A 21,543-nucleotide genomic window follows, 5' to 3' on the forward strand; every position below is an offset into this window, starting at 1 on the left:
ACCTCCAGCCGAACCACTTCCCTTTTGCGGGCTGGAAAAATAAAATTTGTTCTGCCTCCCGGAGGAGTAAGTTCTGGCCTGAGGGATGCTGCTGCTGCTGCACCCTGTGACCTCCCAGCGCGGAAGCAGCGCTATTCACCCCGCGCGTCGCCCCGGGCGGTCCCGCAGGGCCGAACACAGGGGCGCGGAGGCTCAGCCCCGCTCTGAGGGCCCGGTGCAAGTCTGCCCAGCTTCCAGACAGCGGCGGTGGGCCCCGACATCACGTTTCGTCGGTTCGAATTTTAACGTTAACGACCACATAGCGAACCAAAGCGCTTTTAAACCTATCACAAAACCCGAGGGGGGCCCGCTGACCTACCTACCCCGCCACCCGAGAGACCGCCGTTTATAACGAAAAAGCCGAGTCCTGGCAGCGCGGCGCCGCGGAGGAGCACGGCATGGGCCCAGCGCGGCGCCAGACAAAGGGGACGGCGCTGCCAAGCGCCCGGAGCGCGCCGTGCTCTCCCTGCCCGCTCTCCCCTCTCCTCGAGGGTACTGGGGTACAGGAGCCCCGCGGCCGCCGGACTCGGAGGCCAACCCTGGGGGCGGGCCCAGGCCCGAGCCGCATGCAAAGCCCTGAGTCACGGCCCGGCCCCCACCGGCCCAGCGCTCTTCATTGTGCCGCCGCGGGCAGGCCCGAGCCACCCCGCTCCCAGCGACAGGCCCTCGGAGCCGGCGCCGCTGCCCCCCGGCTCCCACCTACCAGGTGCCGGCAGCGGCCGGAAACTCCGCGTCGGGTGTCGGAGAAGGCTGCGGGCCGCTGCAGGGAGAAAGAGGGCCCGGGAGCTGCGAGGCGCACAGCCGCCGCTTCCCTCCTTTGTTCCCGCAGCTGCCGCGGCCGTCGTGGCAGCGGCGCCGGCGCGAGGCGAGCCGCACGCCGTACAAGGGGAGGGCGGGGAGCAGGGGCAGGCGGGACTCGCCGACCGGCGAGGAGGAGGATGAGGAGGAGGAGCCCGCTCTCTAGCCTCGGCCTCGGCCTCGGCCTCGGCTCCGGCTCCTCCCTTTCCCTCTTCCCCTCCCCCTCCTTCTCCCCCTCGACTCCGCCTCACGCTCGGGGCATGCGTACTCCTGGGAGAAAGGGCACGAGGAGGAGAGCGGTAGGCAGGGGAGCAGTAAAGCGCGTGCGTTGGGCGCGTAGTGCCGTTGTCTAAGGAGTCCTGCCCCCGGCGGGTGGCGGTGACGTCACAGGCTTAGGGCCGCCGTGGGTGGGAGGAAGTGGAGCGGTCGGCGGCCCCGCGTCGGCTTTCCTGATCGGTCCGCGGTCTGCCACGGGCTCCTGCTGATCCTGTTACCTCCTGGCAGGGAGGGATTGAAGTTTAGGTTCTGGCTGGCGTATTTGTGCGTGGTTGGACCTCGAGATAACGCGTTTCTGAGCTGGCTTGTGCCCAGCGTGTGTCTCCAGGGTGGGAAGAGCAGAGAAGCTGCGCCTTCCTGCCCGGAGGAGGTGGCACCAGCTGGGCAGAAAGGTCATCGCTGTAGGCAGTGTGGGAATGGGACAAAAGTCAAAGGAAAGAGAGTAAAAAGTCTGTGGAAGCAGAGGAGATGCTTCCTTAATGTGGGTGAGGGAGAGCTGGCACGGGCTGCCCGGGGGCTGTGGAGTCTCCTCGGAGATCTCCAGAAGCTGCCTGGATGTGGCCTGGACAGCCTCCTCTGGGTGTCCATGGTGGAGCAGGACTGGGACCATGTTGTCCAAAGGGCCTTGCCAACCTTGATGATGCTGTGTTTCCAAGAATCTTGTTTCTTTAGGCTTCCTGCTCACACGGAGAGCAGCACAGGGTATTTATACCTGAAAAGCTCATATGGGAGGTTCAGCGCCATCGTTGTTTACTTTGTCATTGTAAACTAAGGGCAATAATTTTTTTTAAGGAAGTCTAGGAAGGGGAAAGTACTTCTGTTCATCCAGGCATTACGTGCTTAAGGATAGATCTTCAGTTATAAAGCTCAAAGTAGCTTCAGATAAATGTTCTGAGCAATTCAGCTTTAAATGCAGTTTCTGCCTGCATCAGGGATACTTGGAGATCAGTATATTGGATATATTTATGGGCCTTTACTTAAACTACTTAACCCAAACAAAACTGTTAGGTTTGAAATTCATGACACTGTGGGAAACACATCACTGAAATTACTCGAAAGTCCTTTTCTTTTTCCTTTTTTTTTTTTTTGGTGTGACACACCTTCTGGAGCTGATCTTCCTTGTTTGTGGGAAAGATGTCTCCTGAGGCCCAGAATCTTCTATCTGAGGTATGTAACACTTTCAGTTGGATGGAATTGTGCTGTGCTGCAGTACAGCACTCTCTGCAGAAGTATATGGCACTGTGTTTGCTGCAGAAGTCGTATTGCTACAGAACAGTAATGAGTATTTGGAATAACTCCTTTGTTTTCTGATACGTTTGGGCTGGCCTCAACATCAGTAGTACAAAATAATTCCAGCTGTTATGAGAAAAAAATGTAAGTGCTGTTTCTTGACTTGCAGTGCAGAAGAGAACTCCTTTGAAAGCAGCACTCTCAAAGGGTGAGTAACTTCATCACTTTGAAGGGAAAAGTGGGAAAAGAAGTTGAAGTGTGCATTACTTGTCCTTTGCAGGCATTTTGTGACCAAAACTGAAGATGACGATTTTAGAGTCTCACTGTCAAATAAAATGTGATCTACCAGTAGCGCTGGAGAGTAATCACCACCTCTCATAGTATGGCAGAGCAGAGGATAGAACAGTTTCAATTGAAAACTGTCAGCTTCTCTGGCTTCTTCCAAGGAAGGTGGCTTCTTAAAAAACAGAGTGGTTTTTCAATAGATTTATCAGAAAAGTTTGTCTCAATGACAAGGAGCCACTCAAAGATAAGGAGTCTGAGAAGAATGGGAGATGGGCAGAATTCGCTTCTAAGGACCTTTGCTAGCATGCTTGTCTTACAGGTATTAACTTTGGTATATAAGTTGACTTAGAAACATAGTACAGGCCTCAGGCATAGAAACCTGGAGATGGCATAGGTGTTTAAGAGTGTGATGTCACTAGATATGCAGTTCTGCTGAAGCTGCAGAGCTGGGAAGCTGTCTATTTTTACAAGCTATGGAACAATTGCCTCTGTGACTTTAAGCATCTTTATTTACCAAGATTTTCTTCCGTCAAGACTTAAACTTCCAGGCCCATCTGTTTCCTTTAGTCGTTTAGAACCGACTACCCTACGCAGGGTGTGAGAGGAAATAGGTAGCCCTGATAATGTAATTTTTTTTCTTCAATTTTCTTTTTTAATCTACCAACAGGATCTGGGTGCCTTACGAAATCAAATGCAAACGTGCTGCAGCATTGCCCCAATATAGAAGAGGACTTTCTATTTAAATTGCTGATTATAAACTTAATTACTAAGTGACTGAATCATACTCTCCTTCAAAGCAAACCACAGCATAATTGAAAAAAAAAAAAGGAATAATGAAGTAATAGTGTGTTTTACTTAATTCGAAGAGCCTAGCACCTTAAGAATGCTGTAAGCTACTTTCTAACTCATCTGGAATGTTGGGGACCTTAAAAGGAGATAAGGGTAACCTCAAAACATAACCCAGCAGTTGAGAGGGCAAAAGAGTACTTCCATCTTCAGAAGCCACACCTTATGAAGGGAATAGTTTTGGACGTCCTGTTGGTCTGCTTAGTGGCATTGCAGGTAAGCTGTGCATCTGAGAAAGTAGGTGGCTTTGCTTAGAGTATTTTAAACAAGTCCACTCAGCTGAACATCCTCATTGTACATTAGTATGCTGTTTTCAACTGGGACAGATTTTCATTGTAGTGTCTGATACGATACCATGTTTTGGTTTTAGGAGAAAAATCAATGCTCATAACAGGTGCATGTTTCTGCTACTGTAGAGCAGTGCTGCACAAAGCCAAGGGCGTTTCAGTTTTTCAGCTTCTTGTGCTGTCTTGCCAGTGAAAAGGGCTGGGGGGGGGCACAAGGAGCTGGAAGAGGACAAAGCCAAAGACTGACCCAGACTGGCATCGTGCCAGGCTTTAAGACCAGTGGGAGTTGGATGGGGGAGAGCCACTGCTGGGGGACTGGGTGGGCATCAGTCAGCAGTTGGTGAGCATTGTGCATCACTTATTTTGTAAACATGTTAGTATTTATATTATAACTATTATTTCTGTTTTCCTTTTCTGTCTTAGTAAGTAGTTTTGTCTCAGCCTATGAGTTCTACTTACGTCTTTTTTTTCCAGTTCCCTCTTCTCTAGTTGGGGGGAGAGTGAGTGAAAGACTGTGGCATGCTTAGTTGCTTGCTGATGTAAACCACAGCAAAAACACACACCTTCTTCTGTCTTACAGCTCTTATTCCTTTTTCTATTTTCTATTTTCTCCCTCACTCCTCTCAGGAGCCTGACTCCAGTATTTCTTGGTCACTACAGCATCACTGTCTGTGTGTCCCATCTGGCTGGCATACCTGTATAACAAGAAGTTACTTGTGACACCCTTCAGACATCTCCTAGATGGGCTGTGTTTGGACATGTTAATAGTTGGGATGAAGATGTGGGTGTGTGACAGAGACTTCCAAAAATCATCAATGATAGCTACATCTGCTGTCTTACCTGGTCAGTGATCTGTAGCAGATTCCTACCACAGTGTCATACTTGGTGACCTCTCCTCTGGCCTGACTCATAAGCTCTTACCTAAGCCTAAGCCACACGCATGTGAGCTACTCTTTCCCACAGGGGATGTTCCCCATCTCCTCTGCCATTCTCTCGGGAAGGGCTCGTCTCCCTCTGTCCATCCATCGCAGCACTCCAATTGGGTGAGCTGTCCTGCCATGGAATGCTTTCATGAAAAAAGCTTGTTGCATGCTGTCTTGTTTGAACATGTCGGTCTCCTGTCTTCATTAAACTCTGATCAGCAGAAGTGCTGCATTGCAAAAGCCATCACCTCTCAGATGATCAGGTCCTAGGTTTCTTTCAGGCTTTAATTATTAGATTGAACATCTGTTATCTGCTGCTTGATCAGATGCTTCTTTGAGCTATACAACAGTGGTAATGGGCTTCCAGGAAAATCCTGCTCTCTATTTTATATTAGTCTGAAATCTTGGGCAGTTCTAACATGGACAGTGTTACGTTAATCTAAATAAAATGAAGGAAATTTATCATTTGGTATAGCAAGGCCTTGATGTGATAAAAATGTTTCAGCTCTTTGCTATGAGTCCTAGAGCAGGCCTTGGTTTGGGGCACGCTGAGTTGTGAACTCCTGTGAGTGCAGCAGATGAGTGCCTCAGTTTGACTTGCAGTGAGTGCTGATCCTAAGCAGCATTTCTAGTTTCCTTCACTCATCGCGCTAATGGCATCCCAGTCTTGCTTGGATTAATTTCAACTTTCAGAACCTTATGAGATCCCAAAGATGTATCAGTTCATGGGCTATTCTGAATAGCCTGCCTGCTCTTTCTGCGAGCCCTCATAACATGCCATCATCTCTCATGTTTACCCCTTAAGAGGTCTTACGAATCCTTTGATACATTAATAATGCTTTGAACTGCTTTCTGATGGTACTTTCGGTAGCTTTGTATCAATGGATTGCTCAGTAGCTACTAATTTAATTTCCTTAATTGCTACATTATCCTAAAATCAAAATCATTAGGCAAAATCTAATCTGTAGAGCTTGATAGCCTGCACTTGTGCTTGGCAAACTGTATCCGAGGCAGGGATTACAGATTTCTACACTGAAATGGTTTCTGCAGCACAGCACTGAAGAAGCCTAGATGTCAGCTTTACAATTAAGAAAAGAAAATGCACTGCTTTAGCTTGACGTCCGGGACCTTTGTGCTGACCCATCCACTGGCGAAACACCTAGTTGCTTCATCTTTTGTATCCTCTTCTTTTGTATTTTGTGTTTCAGTTTCGGCTGTCTGTAACTTCTATGGAAAAGGAGCATGTTACATTTAAAAATGTACAGCAACATATATGACAGACCTTTATCTCAGCTGGTTTGATAAATGAAAGAGGTAAATATATAACCATTAAATATTTCTTTTTCCATTTTTCATAGTCTTGGACATAATTCTGGTCTTAGTTACTTCTGAGGAGATTTGGAATAGCTACATGATGACTGGTAAAAAAGTGCTTAGCTGATGGCTTTTCTTGTGTCTATTTTTTCTTAGTAGGCAGAAAGACAAACTGTTCATACTGTTCAGCCATGTATCTTCCTTGCAATGATTTTCCTGGAAAAAAAAACAAAAAAAACCTACGTTGCCAGTTGTGTACATCCATTTCTCTTGGTAATTTTAATTTTCTAGATTTTTTTTTTTTTCAGAATTCTGGTGTTGCATAACCACACATTTTGACGTAGAAAGCCTTAAATATGACCAAGTCTTAGCTGTAGAGAATCAGCACAAGTTTTCATTTATCAGAAAGGAGGATAATAGAAGGTGGATGTTGTGGCAGTACTGTTGACAGATGATGAGACAGGAGGGTTTAGTTAAGCAGAGTAACTGAATTATGAAAACAGGTGAATCTGCAGAGTGTGTTTGTTTATTACAGGATATTCATGTCCTGGTTCACATAATGGTACCTTCTTTCAGCTGTGTCTGTGCAGCTGTACAGAACTTGGTAGTCCACACAGCTCTGCTTGTGGAGAGTTTGCCTTGTTAAAATACAGTTTACACTACAATTAAAATACACTGCGTGATGTAAATGCAAAGTAACCCTTATTGGCCAATATGAGAATATATCTAATATGAAATACCATTTCTTCAGAGCACAGAAATTACTCAGATTGCTGTGTGAGATAATAAGATCCTTGCAATAAGGGAAGGCCTTCATCTGGGATAGGCCACCTTTCTGTATTTTTCAGAGCTTCATTTTTTTTTGAGCTAATTTCTAAAGAAGGGCTATAAGAAGGAAGGGAACAGGCTCTTCAGGAGGGTCTGTTGTGATAGGGCAAGGGGACACTAGAGGTGTTCACGGCTGGGCTGGATGGGGCTTTGAGCAACCTGGTATAGTGGGAGGTGTCCCTGCCTATAGCAGGGGGGTTGGAACTAGATGATCTTAAAGGTGCCTTCCAAACCAAACTGTTCTAGAATTCTGTGATTCTATAAATAGTTTCAAATTTAATGAGTTTTAGACTGGATATAAGGAAGATGTTTTTTTTACAATAAGGATAGTGAAGCATTGGAACAGGTTGCCCAGAGTTGTGGTGGAAGTCTCATTCCTGGAAATGTTCAAGGCCAGGGTGGACCAGGCTCTGAGCAACCTGATCTAGCTGTGGTCTCCCTGTTCATTGCAGAGGAGTTGGACTAGATGACCTTTAAAGATCCCTACCAGCTCAAATAATTCTGATTCTATAAGTTTGGATATGGCTTATAATTTGCTCGCCTCTGAGGTGTAAATATTTGGCAGAGATACCACTGGCAATGATCTATGACTGTCTTAGAATCATGGAATCATAGAACACTTAGAAACTTTAAAAAACTTTAAATCTCTTCTCATGGCACTTTTCAGGAACTTGTTATTTTTGTTTTCTCTGATGCTGGAAAGAACTCAGGGATAATTCTGAGTTTGTTCAGAACACACTTTCTGATCTCATGTGATGTTCTGTGGGAACTGCATGGGTAGCATAGTATTGGGTCAAAATCAACTTACAGTTAATTTTCTCAGAGAAGGAAACTTTTGAGTATGGATTGGTAGAGACATAAAATAAATGTGCCCTTTTAAGCTTCTTAGATCCTTTACATAAAAAAGCCCTAGAACTTCTTATGCCTTAGAGCTATGACTGGATCAATGAATGGGAAAGGAAAAAGCTTATACTGCTGTATGGAGACTTATGGAGTACTAGCAAAGTTGTAATTAATGTGTTTCCAGGGTGTTGTATGTAAAGAAAACAAATTTATTTTATGACTAAGATGGAGCATTTGAAAATCTGTAAGGCATAACTCTTACCTATAAGGATGAATATGGTCTATGATAACTGAAATAAGAAAGAGTCCTGATAACTTCAGAAGGCTGTACATCATACAAGCATTATTCAGAATTACTGGTCTTTGAAAGTTTACTTCTCACTGTTTTCAAAGGATTTGAATTATGCTTAACTTTCTGCTGAAATTTATCTTTTGTGGTATGAGCTATCGATAGAACCCAACTGTAAGAGTTAATATAATTATAATCTTTTATAGCTTTACTTGCATTATGTATTATTTATAATATTTAGACTTCAACACTAGATACGGGTGAATAAAAATGAATGTAATTTACAGACCAAAGTAAATAATAATTGTTAAATGTGATAAAGCTAGAAAAGGTACACTACTTAAAAAATTGACTTCAAAGGGAAATGAATAGTTTAAAAGCAGTATTTGTGTGCTCTCAAAATAAACTAAATAAAATAAACACAATAAATATTGAGATGCTTTAGAAGGGTATGTATTTAAATTGAAACAGTACACTTTAGTTGGGGCTGAATTTCTCTACGGTATGCCTATAGCCTTTTGCAGTGAAAGCAGACTATTTGAATATTGGGAATTTAAATGCCCTTTATTTGAGCTCTAGTTCAAGTCTCAGGTGCCTAAGGATGATATCCGTAAATATTTGCCTGCAAAACTGGATGAAGAGTGATAAGTATACATACAATTTCGCTCAGCAAACCTAGTTTTCTATATTATGTGTGCTCTTCTGTGAGAGCTAAGACCAACTGAAAATTTGGCCTGTAGTATCTAAAGTTTATTCCCTTCAGAAAGTGCTACAATAAAATTTTCTCAATGTTGAAACTGAAAATACGCATATACCCTTTTAAATTAAAATACAAATATTATCATAAGATTGTGGTTATTATTCTGGATCTTTAAAATATTTTTGTGGCATGTGAAAGTTGCAGTATTTTGAGAAATGGCCTGGTAGTACCTCTTACAGTTTTAAAGGTGTCTTAATAGGCACTTCCCTGTAACCACATAATTATTCATTAATAGAATTTTATTAACTGATAACATCCGATTTAAATGTAATGCCTTTCATTTTTTCCCCTAGTATTTGTGCTGTAGCTCTCACTGAGGTTAAAACATGTCTTTCAAGAGAAGCTACCTGGTTGATGCATACCTTAACTGAGATAACCTTTAAGTTAGATGGATAATGCAGCAAAGTTATTTTAAGCTACACCTTAAATACGAGCTTAATGTTTCCTTCAAGGTGTCACAGGTATGACACCTAGCAGGCAATCTAGCCAGAATTCATAAAAGTCTTCAAAAATCTTTACTTAAGTGCTTTCTGATAGCTATGCAGTAGATCATTAAAACCAGAATGTGAATTAATTCTCTCCATGGCTCCAGAAGCCAGTTTGGACTTCTGCAAACAAATTCTTTGCATGCCTCTTCTGTGCACGTAACATTCTTCTTGCTATAGAGCCTTAGATGTTTACTTAAGTTGTGAATCTTAGAACGTGCCTGATGATCTTTCACTCACAAGCTGTTTGCCTCGAACTCCTTCCAGAAGTGTCTGTCTGCTTGTTTTGGCAAGTCTTTTAGCTCCTTGTGACTTAGTCTGCTTTGAAAGCACTGGAAGTGTAAACAAATGCAAGTAATTTTCATGAAGATATAAGTTTGTCACTCATGTTTCATTTCCAGAGGTAAGATACTTTTGGGGAGAGCATGTAGCTGCTGCTGCAGATGTAGTTTGAAACATAATGAATATACACAATTAGCAAATCAGAGAACGCATTTCTGTCATTACACTCCAAAGCACCATGGGCTTGCAGACTTGATTTTGTCATCTCACCACCATGAAATTTCTTTGTCAGGTGTTCCTGACCCCTTTGAGGTCTTTGACAGCATCAGTTTTTAACTTGTACTTTTCCCTTTGATAGTCTTTGATACAAATAGAACAATAGAATATTTGTTTATAAAAGAAGGAGGATAGTATTTAACTGAGTTTGTAGAAATGGCAGTGATGATGCAGAAGGGAATGCGCACAACAGAACTGCCTGCTCAGATTCATTTCCCAGACTGTCCTTCCATTTTGGGTAATGCTGCATGCTCCCTCACATTCTGCTCTGGAATAATAAAAAAAGGGAAATGGAGTTTAAAAGCAGCAGAGGTAGGGAGAATTTTTGGTGAGAGATGGCATTCAGTCCGGGCATACTAACAGACATTTTTAGGCCTGTACTGAGCATTGTTGATACCTTCCCAAGACTTGGGTTTAGTTCACCTATCTGTAGTCTTGCATACTCTGTCATCAAGAGTCTGAAAATACCTATTGATTTTTTTTGTAAAATAAAAATTTCAACAGCAAAAATAAAACTAATAAATCTGTGTCATACAGATTTTTCCATCTAGGAAAAATATTTTAGTGTTTACCAGAACTTCCATTCTTCAAACTATAATTATCTTGCTTCTTTTTGCACTAAATCTAAGCATCCTGAATATGTTGTGTATATTTCCATTGTCTTAGGCTTTAAGTTCCTGGGCACAACTTACTTGTTTCAAGCACTTAGGATTTTTTTTTTTTTTTTTAATTTTTCCTTCTGTTGGGTTTCTACTGTTGATTACTTTCCTGTTACCACTTGGTTTTAACATGAGTTCCCCCCCCCCCCCCCCCCCAAATCTTACATATTCTAAATAATGAAGATTTTGAAGCTAGATATCCACGGAGGAGTTTACCAATAATTTCACAGAACTTTCAGGACTTAGGATTCTCAGCCCTGTGGAAACTGAGGTCCTTAACTGTTTGTCCAATTATGTGTCCAGAACATCATGATAACATTTTCAGTACGTTTGCAGTGCTCTTTCACAAGACCTTCACTCTACCATGAGTATCTCATCAGTAAGTTGTGAATATTTTTTTAGACACTGAAAAATGCTCTCTTTTCAGTGTGTTCCAACAAGGCACTCATGAGATAAATGAACTTTTTCTAGGAAGAGATCAAGTGGTCATGTACTTCTCTTAAATGGCTGGCTTTCAGAAAGTAATTGAGTATCATCTCAGCCCTGTTTCTTCTCTCTTATTCAAGCAGCTTGTGGAAGGAAGTGGGTTATCTCACTAAGATCCTTCCACTTCATTTGATTTATCACTTCAACATTGGAAATGCACTGTAGAATATAACACCAAATAGTGTGTTTTAAATATTAAAACATTTCTTTCCTCACCATTTTAACGACTGGAACTTCAAGACAGGCAATACACCTATGAGCTGTGTCCTGAATAAAATGATTACTACAGCTCATAAAATATGAAACAAAGATCAGTGTAAATGAATTCCATGAAATCTGATTTGGTTAGCAAAAAAGAAACTTATTGCTAAAGTACAACTAATAATCTAAAATTATGTAACTTGTATTATTTTTTGCAACTGACAGCTTCATACTTAGATTTTTTTTTCCAAATTTTTCACTGCTGCAGTCCACAGAAAGTGATAAAAGCAGTTGGGGAATGTTTAAGTGCAACTGCAAATGCTGACACCCTGCAGTTGCCTCCTACTGAATTTGGGATTAGATACCTGTGGGGCAGATTTATGCTACAGATGTTTCTTGGTGATATGATCTCAGACTGACTGTGCTACAGTCTCTCCAAGTGACAGAACACTTATAATGACAATAACGGTGTTTTCATCGGCTGAGATTTTTCATTTGTAAGAGGAACAGGGGTGAGATTTTATTATACTAGTGCCAGAGGTACTTTGCTGGAAGAACAGTGTTTTGGCAGTGTAATATTGTAGGCTTTATATAAGGGGAATCTTGCTCTGTCAGACAGAGCTGTTTGCACTGTAACCGGTTTGCATATGTAACATTACTACTAACATTCTGCAGTTTCTTTTGCTTCACTTTGCAATCTTAATCTTCTTTGAATATCCTGTGAGAATTGAGATACCATTTGAGATCAGAAGTACTTTCCTAATGTCAGTGGAAAAGCGCAATCTTTCACTAAAAAAAAACTGAAGTGCTGCCATTTGGGATGGGCACACAAGGGAGACAAGAGATCAGACAGAAGATCTGGGCACCTGTATGCTGCTGAGGCAGGGCACTGCATGGAAGCAGACCAGGAGTCTTACCAGTAAACCCACTAATTAGACATTCCTATTTGCCTAAATGCCAGCCAGTAGGTCATATGTGGGACTTTTTGTTTCTTCCCTGGGGCAACTTATCAGGTACAAATGGGACTATATGCTGATATCCAGAGTTCAGTCTGAAGATGCACTTCATTGGAGACTTAAAAGTGCATAGTTCAGTTATCTGATCTGCATACTTATCAACATTAAAGCCATAATGATGAAAGCAGTATTAAAGCCAATTATTGATGAAATTGCAGCCAAGGAGGGCAGTGGGGGAGCAGAGGGGCGTGGGCAGGAAATTGGCTGAGTCCTTAAAAGAATAAAAAGAAACATACATGTGGTTGTCATCAGTCTCAAAATGATCGTAGAATCACCAAGGTTGGAAAAGACCTCCAGGATCATCTAGTCCAACCATCCACCTACCGCCAACATTTTCCAACTAAACCATGTCCCTTAGTACAACATGTAAACATTTACTGAACACCTCCAGGGGCAATGACGCAACCACCTCCCTGGGCAGCCCGTTCTAGCACCTGACTACTCCTTCAGATAATAAATTTTTCCTCATATCCAACCTGAATCTCTCCTGGCACGACTTGAGTCCATTATCTCTTCTCCTATCACTAGTTATGTGGGAGAAGAGGCTGACTCCTACCTCACCACAACCTCCTTTCAGGGAGTTGCAGAGTGCTATAACGTCTCCCTTGAGCCTCCTCCAGACTAAACAATCCCAGTTTCCTCAGCTGCTCCCCATAAGACTTGTCTTTCAGATCCCTCACCAGCTTCATTGCCCTTCTCTGGGCACACTCAATGGCCTCTATGTCTTTCTTGTAGTGAAGGGCCCCAAACTGAACACAGTACTCGAGGTGCAGCCTCATCAGAGCTAAGTACAGAGGGACGATCACCTCCCTGCTCCTGCTGGCTACGCTATTTCTGGTACAAGCCAGGATGCCATTGGCCTTCTTGGCCACCTGGACACACAGCTGGCTCATGTTCAACCAGCTGTCAGCTAACTGTGCCAGATCCTTTTCCTCTGCAAAGTCTTCCAGCCACTGTGCCCCAAACCTATAGTGTTGCCTGGGGTTGTTATGGCCAAAGTGCAGGACATGGCACTTGGTCTTGTTGAACTTCATCCCACTGGCTTCAGCCCATTGATCCAGTCTGTCCAGATTCCTCTGTAGGGTTGTCCTTCCCTCAGGCAGATCAGCATTTCCCTTCAGCTTGATGTCATCTGCAAACTTACTGCGGGAGCACTCAATCCCCTCATCCAGATAATCAATAAGGATATTAAACAGGATGGGCCCCAATACCGACCCCTGTGGAATGCCACTTAGAACTGGATGCCAGTTGGATGTAACTCCATTCACTACCACTCTCTGGGCCTGGCCCTCCAGCCAGTTCTTTACTCGGCAAAGAATGTACCTGTCCAAGCCATGGACTTCCAACTTCCCCAGAAGAGTTCTGGGGAAGACAGTATTAAAGGCTTTGCTGAGGTCTAGATAGACAACATCAACACCTTTCCCTATCCATCTGGTGGGTCACTCGATTATAGAGGGAAATCATGTGGTTAAGCAAGACTTGCCTTTCATGAGCCTGTGCTGTCTGGGCCTGAGCCCCTTGTCCCACACATGCTGTGTGATCTCATTCAAGATGTTCTGTATGATGACCTCAAAGCAGTTAGCAGTGGTATAGCTGATATTAGGTAATAATGATGACAGCCAATGGAAGCATACTGTTGGGCCTGGTATGTTATCACATATATAAACAGAGATAGGCATAAGTAGGGAAAAGTTTCAATTATCATACTATGAATATCTCTGTAAAGAAACTTAAAATGTCTCAGGTCAAGTGAAACCTCTGTATTCAGGATTGCACCAGAGGCTTTGTATTGGTGCTATATGTAGGTTTCCTAAGATAGCTCTCCTGTACATTCTTACTGTAAATAGGAAAATGGGAAGGCAAAGATGTGGCTCTGGCATCTGCTTCCTTGCATGGACCATGGCCTACAGAGGAGTTTTGCTTCCCTTGTGTGTGGTAGCTGGAGCATTTTTTCCCCATCTTCTTTTATCGTTTTCTCACAGTAGTGCAGTAGTTGGGAGTAGGAGGTCTTGATGAATCCACTCAGGTCCCCCTCCCACAATACAGAGATCTCAAGTCTGCCATTTAACCCAGACATTTAATATATCTGCTTTCATATATGTTAGTACGAAGTATCTCTACTTGAACTTTAGAACGGCCTTGCAGCCTGTAGCAGAAATACAGTGAAATTAAATACCAACCATATCACATGAAAATGTTGTAGCTTATGGCTTGGAAACTTTTATGGAAAATCCACTTCTTACTGATTTACTTTACCATTCCCTCTGTGAAGGCAGAGCCAGCCCACACTGGGAGAGGTTGTAGTCACAAATGGTAGCTTTTGTTAAATGACACAAAAGGTCTGCTGGCTGCTTGTAGGCTCAAAGCTGCTGAGAAGGGATATACAGAGGGGAAATGGCTGTGTTTGTTTGCCTTTGGGCAACTTCTGGTCTGATGCCACTGTCTGGACACTGTCCCTCCCCTAACACTTCAAATGAATTCTCACAGTGTGGACAGTAGATTTTGCATGATATGTTGCTTGATTTTATCTCCCTTTTACCTGCTGTGGTATTTTGGAAAAAAGATACAACTTAGTACTCTCGCATCTGTAATGCCTTTTGGGAACTTCTGTCATGCTCCATTCTTTCCCTGCTTTCAGCTCTGGACATCAAGCTCCACTCCTGTGTCTAACTATTTCTTTACTCACTAAAAAGTGTAAAGTGCCTGTCTTCTGTTTTGAGCTCAGAAGTGTTCTGAACTACATCACATTAACAAGAAATCAGAGTGTGTAGGTGGAAAACAGGAGAAGCCAGTGTATTTCTTGGTGATGAAAGGATGACAAAAAGGCCGTAGGGGGCTTTGGTCACACCCTGCCTATGGAAGGAATTACCTGGCAGCTCACAGGAGCTGGTGCAGAAATAATCCTGTGGACCATCTTTCTAGAAACCATGGTATGATTAAAATATACATTTATCTAAGTCCCTAAAATGATAAGAACAAATCAGCTGCAAAATTCATCTTTGATGTGCAGCCTATTTGCAAATAGTCTCTGTTTCTAAGTACATCAGTAATTACTGTGAGTCAGTGTACCTTAGATGTCCAATGCAAATTACTAACCCAGATTAAATTTTGGACTGTCTAAGACTACAGATTTTAATGTTGTTGGTTTTCATCTACATCTCCAAAAAGGCCAACCCTTATTTTTAAAAGTATATTAATATGTATATATACTTATTTGGGATGTTCAGTAAGCACTGCTGTTTGTATTACTGAAATGAAAAACTGTGATAAAACCTTGCAGTATATTCTGACTCTGGGGTCATGGCATGATTAATCCGCACATAAATTCACTCCTACTGGTTGGGGAAATGGACAGGAACTGTATATTTGCTAGTGCTTATCAGCCACTGAAGAATATTAGCATCCTTTCTTAACAAATTTTGATTTTTTTGAAAATGATCTGTGCACCATCTTCATCAGGATTTCTCTTGGCTCAGGAGCTCCACTGCTTCACTAAAGATTTTTCAGCAGCGTTTTCTAGTTACATGAGCACTTGCTAACTTTTATGCTGTAAGTTTTCAGTTCGCAGTGTCCTTGATATTATTATTACAGGGATCTGCTAAATAAGTACAAGAGTACCAGAAACTAGATTACATTTTCAGCGTAAGAACTGGGAGTTCAGACGCATGTTTCTCGGAAGAAGGTAGTGCTATTTTATGAAATTCCAAACCAAGTGCAAATAGATGTACCTTCTCATGGTCACTGTGACCACTGTACTTTGCTTGACACTAGGAACAGGCAAACTTCATTAAATTTGAAACTTCAAATTAATGGAACTGACTACTTTCTTTTCTTCCTACAAAAATGATTTAGAGCACTTTAAAAATCCATCTTTTTCAAATTTGTCTTACAAAACAAGCTTTTAAAGAAATGATGCAGTCCATTCAGTTACAAGCAAACTCTAGAAACCTCTGAGGAAGAAGCCTGAATGCAGTGAACATAGCATTTAAAAGTTAGGGTTGCTGGGGCAAACTTAGTTCAGGCTCTCTGAGGTTGTGCATTACACTGCAGGCTTTAATTACTCATTGTGTACATTTCTTCTCAAAATCTTGTGTTCCTTAACACTGACATTTATGAACTTTTCAGCATCTGACTGCATTGTCAACTTTTATCTAGCATCTGTCTTTTCATTTGTGAAATGAAAGGAGGAAGGTGGAGGAAGCTGGAAATGTGGGAATGTAATTTCCTGAAATTTTTAAAACTTAATGAAAGTCACCTTTTAAGCTGAAGAAGTCATCCTATTGAGCTCTGCTGACCACCTTTCATGTCAGTCCTACAGAGTGATAAGGAGTTATAACACTCTCCTTACCTATTTGAGCGAAGAGAGTAACTGATAGGTGTGGCAGCTCAGGTGACTTAAGTTCCCTAAAATGCTGAACAGTAAAACAAGAAATGTGTATATCAGCCTGGGCCATAGACCTCTCTTCCTGCATGGTATACAATATAAGGCTCTCTCCTTTCCTATCCTCTTCCAGCTAGAGAGGCTGAATACAAATGTGAAGATGCTCCAAGTGGACTCAGTGTTCCAGGCTTATAATACTGGATTAGTTTCAGTTCATTCTGTCAGCTAATACAGCTTTTGTTTTCTGGGCAGCTATTCATCTACTTTTCAGTTGGATGGAAATTGCCTTTTCCCAGTTCCCTCTCAGTGCTCCCCAAGGAATGCTGTCCTGTGCTTCCCCTTTGAGGAGCTAAGCACTCCCACTTTTCAGGAGCTCCTGAACCTCTCAGAGGAAGAGACCATGTAGTAAATGACAAAGTATTCTTCTAATGAGAAGAATATGTTGGAGGAGAAAATTATATTTAAACAAAGCCCTGGAGACAGCCTAAGACTCTTTTCTTAAAGAAGGGCTGGCATATTAAAAGACTCAGAGGAACAATAAGAACTTTTTTTTAAAATCAAAATTTCATGAAAGAAAGATCTTTGGAGTTGAGGGGATGGAAGACAGATTTCAGTTCTACCAGCTTTAATTAATACCATAAGGCTTTGTTGGGATCCTATTAAAAAAAATCCAGGAATCCTTATGGAAATTATTATTTGACCTCTTGGTGCACCACTGAAAAAAAAAAAAGCCCCAGTGTCACAAGTTGCTCCATGTGAGCAGATTCCTTTACCAATCACAAGCTCCACTGATTTTACTAGTTAGTAGGGTAGCTTCCTAAAGGGAGATACCTGGCAGCATTGGGGAGGCTCGGTACTTGGCTAGGTGTCTTTGTGGTTTTACTTAGCTTGACTGGGGGTGATTTATGATACTAACATCACTAGTGTAGGTCTGGCCATCCAGGCCAGCGGGCAGAGCTGAGGTAGGAGGAGGGGCTGTGCCCAGCTTGATGCCATGTAAGGTGCTGCGGTGCCGTGTCTGTTCAGTGCATCCACCCACCTAACAATACATGTTGCACATGTAGTGGAGCTGTATTGGCTTTCTTGTGTGTGTGGAAGTGAGGAGTTGGCCTGAGCCAGGAGTGGAAGCCCAGTGGTCACTGTGTGGCCAGAATGACCGGCTTTGGGGATCACACTGGCTTCACCTACACTTCCAGGCCAGCGGAGTTCTGGAGCTGTGTGAGCATGGCCTACGTCAGCAGTGCTGCTCAGGGGCATGGGCAACTGTCCTCTGCAGACACTTGCAGTGTGAAGGCCTGCTACCATGCATGAAGAGATGGAGTCAAATCTCTGCATTTGCCTGCAGAGATTCTCCAGCACTTACAAATGGGTACCAGCCTACAACTGCTCTAGGTCTAGCTCTTTTAATGTTGAAATTGTGTAGATAAGAACTTTTCTATGAAAAGGGTATCCTCTTTGACCATTGCAACTTTAATAGTCACTTCCTTAGCTTTTTCTGAAAATGCGTAGGCAGGCAGCCTTTGTCTCAGGAAAAGAGACCAAGAGCAAAAGACTTTCAGTGAAGGGCATTCTATTTTCTTCTCTTTCTTTCCATGAAAGAGTTCATTGTTTCACCTCCACAGTTTGTTGCTGGCTGTGGAGAAAAGAGTAAATTAGTGCATGCAGATAGAAGAGAAGAATGGTGTTGAACTGGGATGAACAGGGGTTTTCATCATGATGAGAACTAGACAGATAAGAAATCAATTGATTCATGTCAGACAGCTGATGTTATAGTTTAATATTCCAGTAGTCACCATGTTATCTCTGATGCCTTTTGGAACTGTTTGTACTTTGTTTTAATCTTGAATTAGTGCTTTCAAACAGATTCAGTGAGCCCCTCAGGGAAACAGTTACTTGTCAGCTGTGATTATATTTAATTAGTGCAAGTGGGAAATTTGCCATTTTCTCCCTTAGTTGTAGCTCACTGAGTTCTGTGAAGCCTTTTGGGGGGTTAAAAAACAACAACAACAAACTCTGTATTGAATTTTGATTTTCTGGCTTCAGAGATACATTGTGCTACCTTATGATTGATATGAAGTTTTATAGCAATTACTGTTGACACAGAAAGATATACCAGAGAATGTAAAACAATCTCTCATCTGCACTATCCAGAGAATGCATGCATTTTCCTTTTCCTGTATTCAGAAATAGAAATGAAGGAATGTGGCTAAACAAATCAAGGTGAATCAGTATTGTTTCTTGTAGCAATTTTCATAGGACTTTCTGGATTAGAATTGAAACCAGTAGAACTATTTTGATCTAATTATAGTGCAATAGTTATGCTTGAATAAATTCCCATGTGAGCAGTCTTAGTTAGGAAGGAGAGTATTCGTGCAAAGATTTATTTTGTTTAACTCTCTAGAGATAATTATACCAGCATTGGTTGACCTATAAATTTCTACACGTAGATAAAATGCTTAGTACAAATGCCTAGCTCAGACACCCACAGCCAACACATAACAAGCCTTGGAGCTCTCCACAACGGGGTGCTTGAGGGCAGCTCAACTACCTACCCTTTTGTCCCACTTGTGTATCAGTTCTTCTGCGGAGATTTAAACATTAAATCATCTCAGCATCATCCTGAAAAGTTCTTCCTCAGTGAAGCATTATAGATGTTTCATGATGTGTAGTTAAATGCCGTATGTTTTTTCCTCCCTGTGTTTGGCATTCAATGAGCAAAAGCAAACTGGGAGACATCTGTAGCTAATTTTAGTCTGGAGGAAAGGGGTGGAATTTTCAGGGATGTCTGTAGGCCAGGGACATTCACAATGACATGACAATATGTATTTGATGTAAACTGGTTGAAAGTTTGTGGGTGGTGCTGCTGTAACAAGTCTAGTTTCTATGACAGTAGGCGCAAATAACTTGGTGGCTGGTTTATGTGCAATGTCATTAATTTCATCTGGGTTTGTAGGCTCACACTTACATTTGACTTCCTATTTTAAAAATACACTTTTCAAATTTCACAAAAACTGTTTTGTGACAGAACTTGGTCCTCATTAACTCTTAGTAAATGCGTTCTGTTCATTTCAGTATTACATAATCAGATCTCCACAGCATGAACAGCACAAGGAAAGATTAAATTTTTGATTAATATTGCTTGTACCTAGAGACTTATGTGCATGTTGTATTTATTTGGTAGTAACTCAAGCTGCATTGGTATAAAAGGATCATAGAATCATAGAATCCTAGAATGATTTAGGTTGGAAGGGACTTTACACTCCAACCCCTCTGCTGTAGGCAGGGATATCTCCCACTAGACCAGGTTGCTCAAAGCCCCATCCAGCCTGGCCTTGAACGCCTCCAGGAAGGGGTCATACACAGCTTCTCTGGGTAACCTGTTCCAGTGTCTCACCACCCTCACCAAATAATTTCTTCCTCATATCTAGTCTAAATCCACCCTCTTCCAGTTTAAAGCCATTTCCCCTTGTCCCGTCGCTACCTGCCCTTACAAAAAGTCCCTCCCCAGCTTTCCTGTAGGTCCCCTGCAGGTACTGGAAGGCTGTTATAAAGTCCCCCTGGAGTCATCTCTTCTCCAGGCTGAAGAGCCCCAACTCTCTCAGCCTGTCCCTGTAGGGGGGGTTCTGGATTTAGAAAATCTACATTCAAAGGGCATTAAAGCTTTCTAGGAAGAGTGCTGCTAAATGCTGCACAACATCTGCAAACAAGTTTTTTATAACCTGTGTGAACACAATGAAAGGAAGAAGAGAGGACTGGGCTCAGGGGACAATCAAAAAGCAGCAGGGCAAGGAGGCAAAACCAAAGAATTGCTGAAGAAGGAAAATTGCTGTAATCGGAGAACTGGAAAGTAGTTGCAGAAGCAGGTCTTGTAGATAAATGAACTAACGAAGTGTGATTTCTTGTTGCCTTTTTTTTACCTCTTCATCTTTGGTGTGTGACTGTCTATACGGGGTACTGGATGGGACTGCCTGAAATTCCATCAGCAACAAACTGTGAAAAGCTCATGTATGAAGAACAGCTGCCCATAGCAACCTGGGGCAAAGGAACTCCAGTAATAGTTGGGAAAAAGAAGGAAGGTGTTTATTCTGTCATTGTTTTGTTGGTGTTCTTTTTTTTTTTTCCCAAAGTATATATTTTTCTTCTTATGTATTATGTGTGATCCCTGAAGGGAACTGATATTGCATCAGTACACACAAACTCAATTAATGGTATGTATAATGCAGAATATTTATGAGAAATGTCATGGATATCCCATCTAGATTCATGGACTACAGGGTGGACAGCCTATGCGGACAGTGTACCATTCTGAGTTGAGTGCACAACACAGGAGGCAAGTGTAACTGAGATCATGTTTTTATTGCAGAACAAATGTCCTTGGGGTTTTACTTTCCAAATCCTGGCTCTGTGATCTAGATCACTGGAGCCCTTAGACAGCGTTGTGATGTCATTCTCGCCTCTATGCTTGGATTTCTCTCATGTGGAAAGCTTGACACAGGAGATGCTGTGGACTATACTTCTAGTGAGTAAAGAAGATCTTTACTGAGAATGCAGTGAGGCACTGGCACAGGCTGCCCAGAGAAGCTGTGGTGCCCCATCCCTGGAGACATTCAAGGCCAGTTTGGATGGGGCTCTGGGCAGCCTGAGCTGGTGGGTAGCAGCCTTGCCCACCACAGTGGGGTTGGAACTGGATGGTCTTTAAGGTCCATCCTAACCCAAGACGTTCTGCAATTCTGTGATTGTACAATTCTATGAATTATTTTGTCTCCTCCAAGGAACATAGCTCAAAGTGTTCTAACTGTTCAACTTGTGATTCCTTCTATAGTGAAATCAGTGACCCACAGAAGCTGAGTTGCTCTGATTCCTCTGGACATAAAGCTGAACTACTTCAGCCTCTGGGTTTCTCCAGAGGTCTGGAAGAGGCAACAAGTGACTATGAGTCTAAATGTTAAAATTTCCATACTGAGCTGTCTCTAGTCCCAGAGGTCAATCCCCCACTGTTTGCACAGCATGTTGCAGTTTAGGCAAGAGAGAGATACTGT

At 42.4% G+C, this 21,543-nt stretch overlaps 2 protein-coding genes across 7 annotated transcripts in view; one reads left to right on the top strand and one right to left on the bottom strand.

Moving 5' to 3' along the window:
- ZFAND5 (zinc finger AN1-type containing 5) overlaps nt 1-1,086 on the bottom strand; it is a 10,274-nt gene extending 9,188 nt beyond the window's left edge. Inside the window, exon 1 of one of the 2 annotated variants that reach the window (XM_021379898.1) lies at nt 743-1,086. The gene's annotated coding sequence lies outside the window, so the exon portion shown is untranslated. Of the gene's footprint in view, nt 1-362; nt 560-742 lie in introns of those variants that run through there. The other variant, XM_021379900.1, reaches the window with a different exon arrangement.
- Nucleotides 1,061-21,543, top strand: part of TMC1 (transmembrane channel like 1) — a 127,889-nt gene continuing 107,406 nt past the window's right edge. For 2 of the 5 annotated variants that reach the window (XM_021379892.1, XM_021379895.1), the window contains exons 1-2: nt 1,307-2,280; nt 2,518-2,551. Coding sequence is in view for 2 of the 5 variants with exons in the window: in XM_021379895.1 (XP_021235570.1) it covers nt 2,248-2,280; nt 2,518-2,551 (67 nt within the window). In the remaining 3 variants the exon portion in view is untranslated. Of the gene's footprint in view, nt 1,137-1,306; nt 2,281-2,512; nt 2,552-21,543 lie in introns of those variants that run through there. The other 3 variants (XM_021379894.1, XM_021379891.1, XM_021379893.1) reach the window with 3 other exon arrangements.

This window comes from Numida meleagris, chromosome Z (genome assembly GCF_002078875.1).
Source record: "Numida meleagris isolate 19003 breed g44 Domestic line chromosome Z, NumMel1.0, whole genome shotgun sequence".
In the NCBI taxonomy this organism is placed as follows: domain Eukaryota; kingdom Metazoa; phylum Chordata; class Aves; order Galliformes; family Numididae; genus Numida; species Numida meleagris.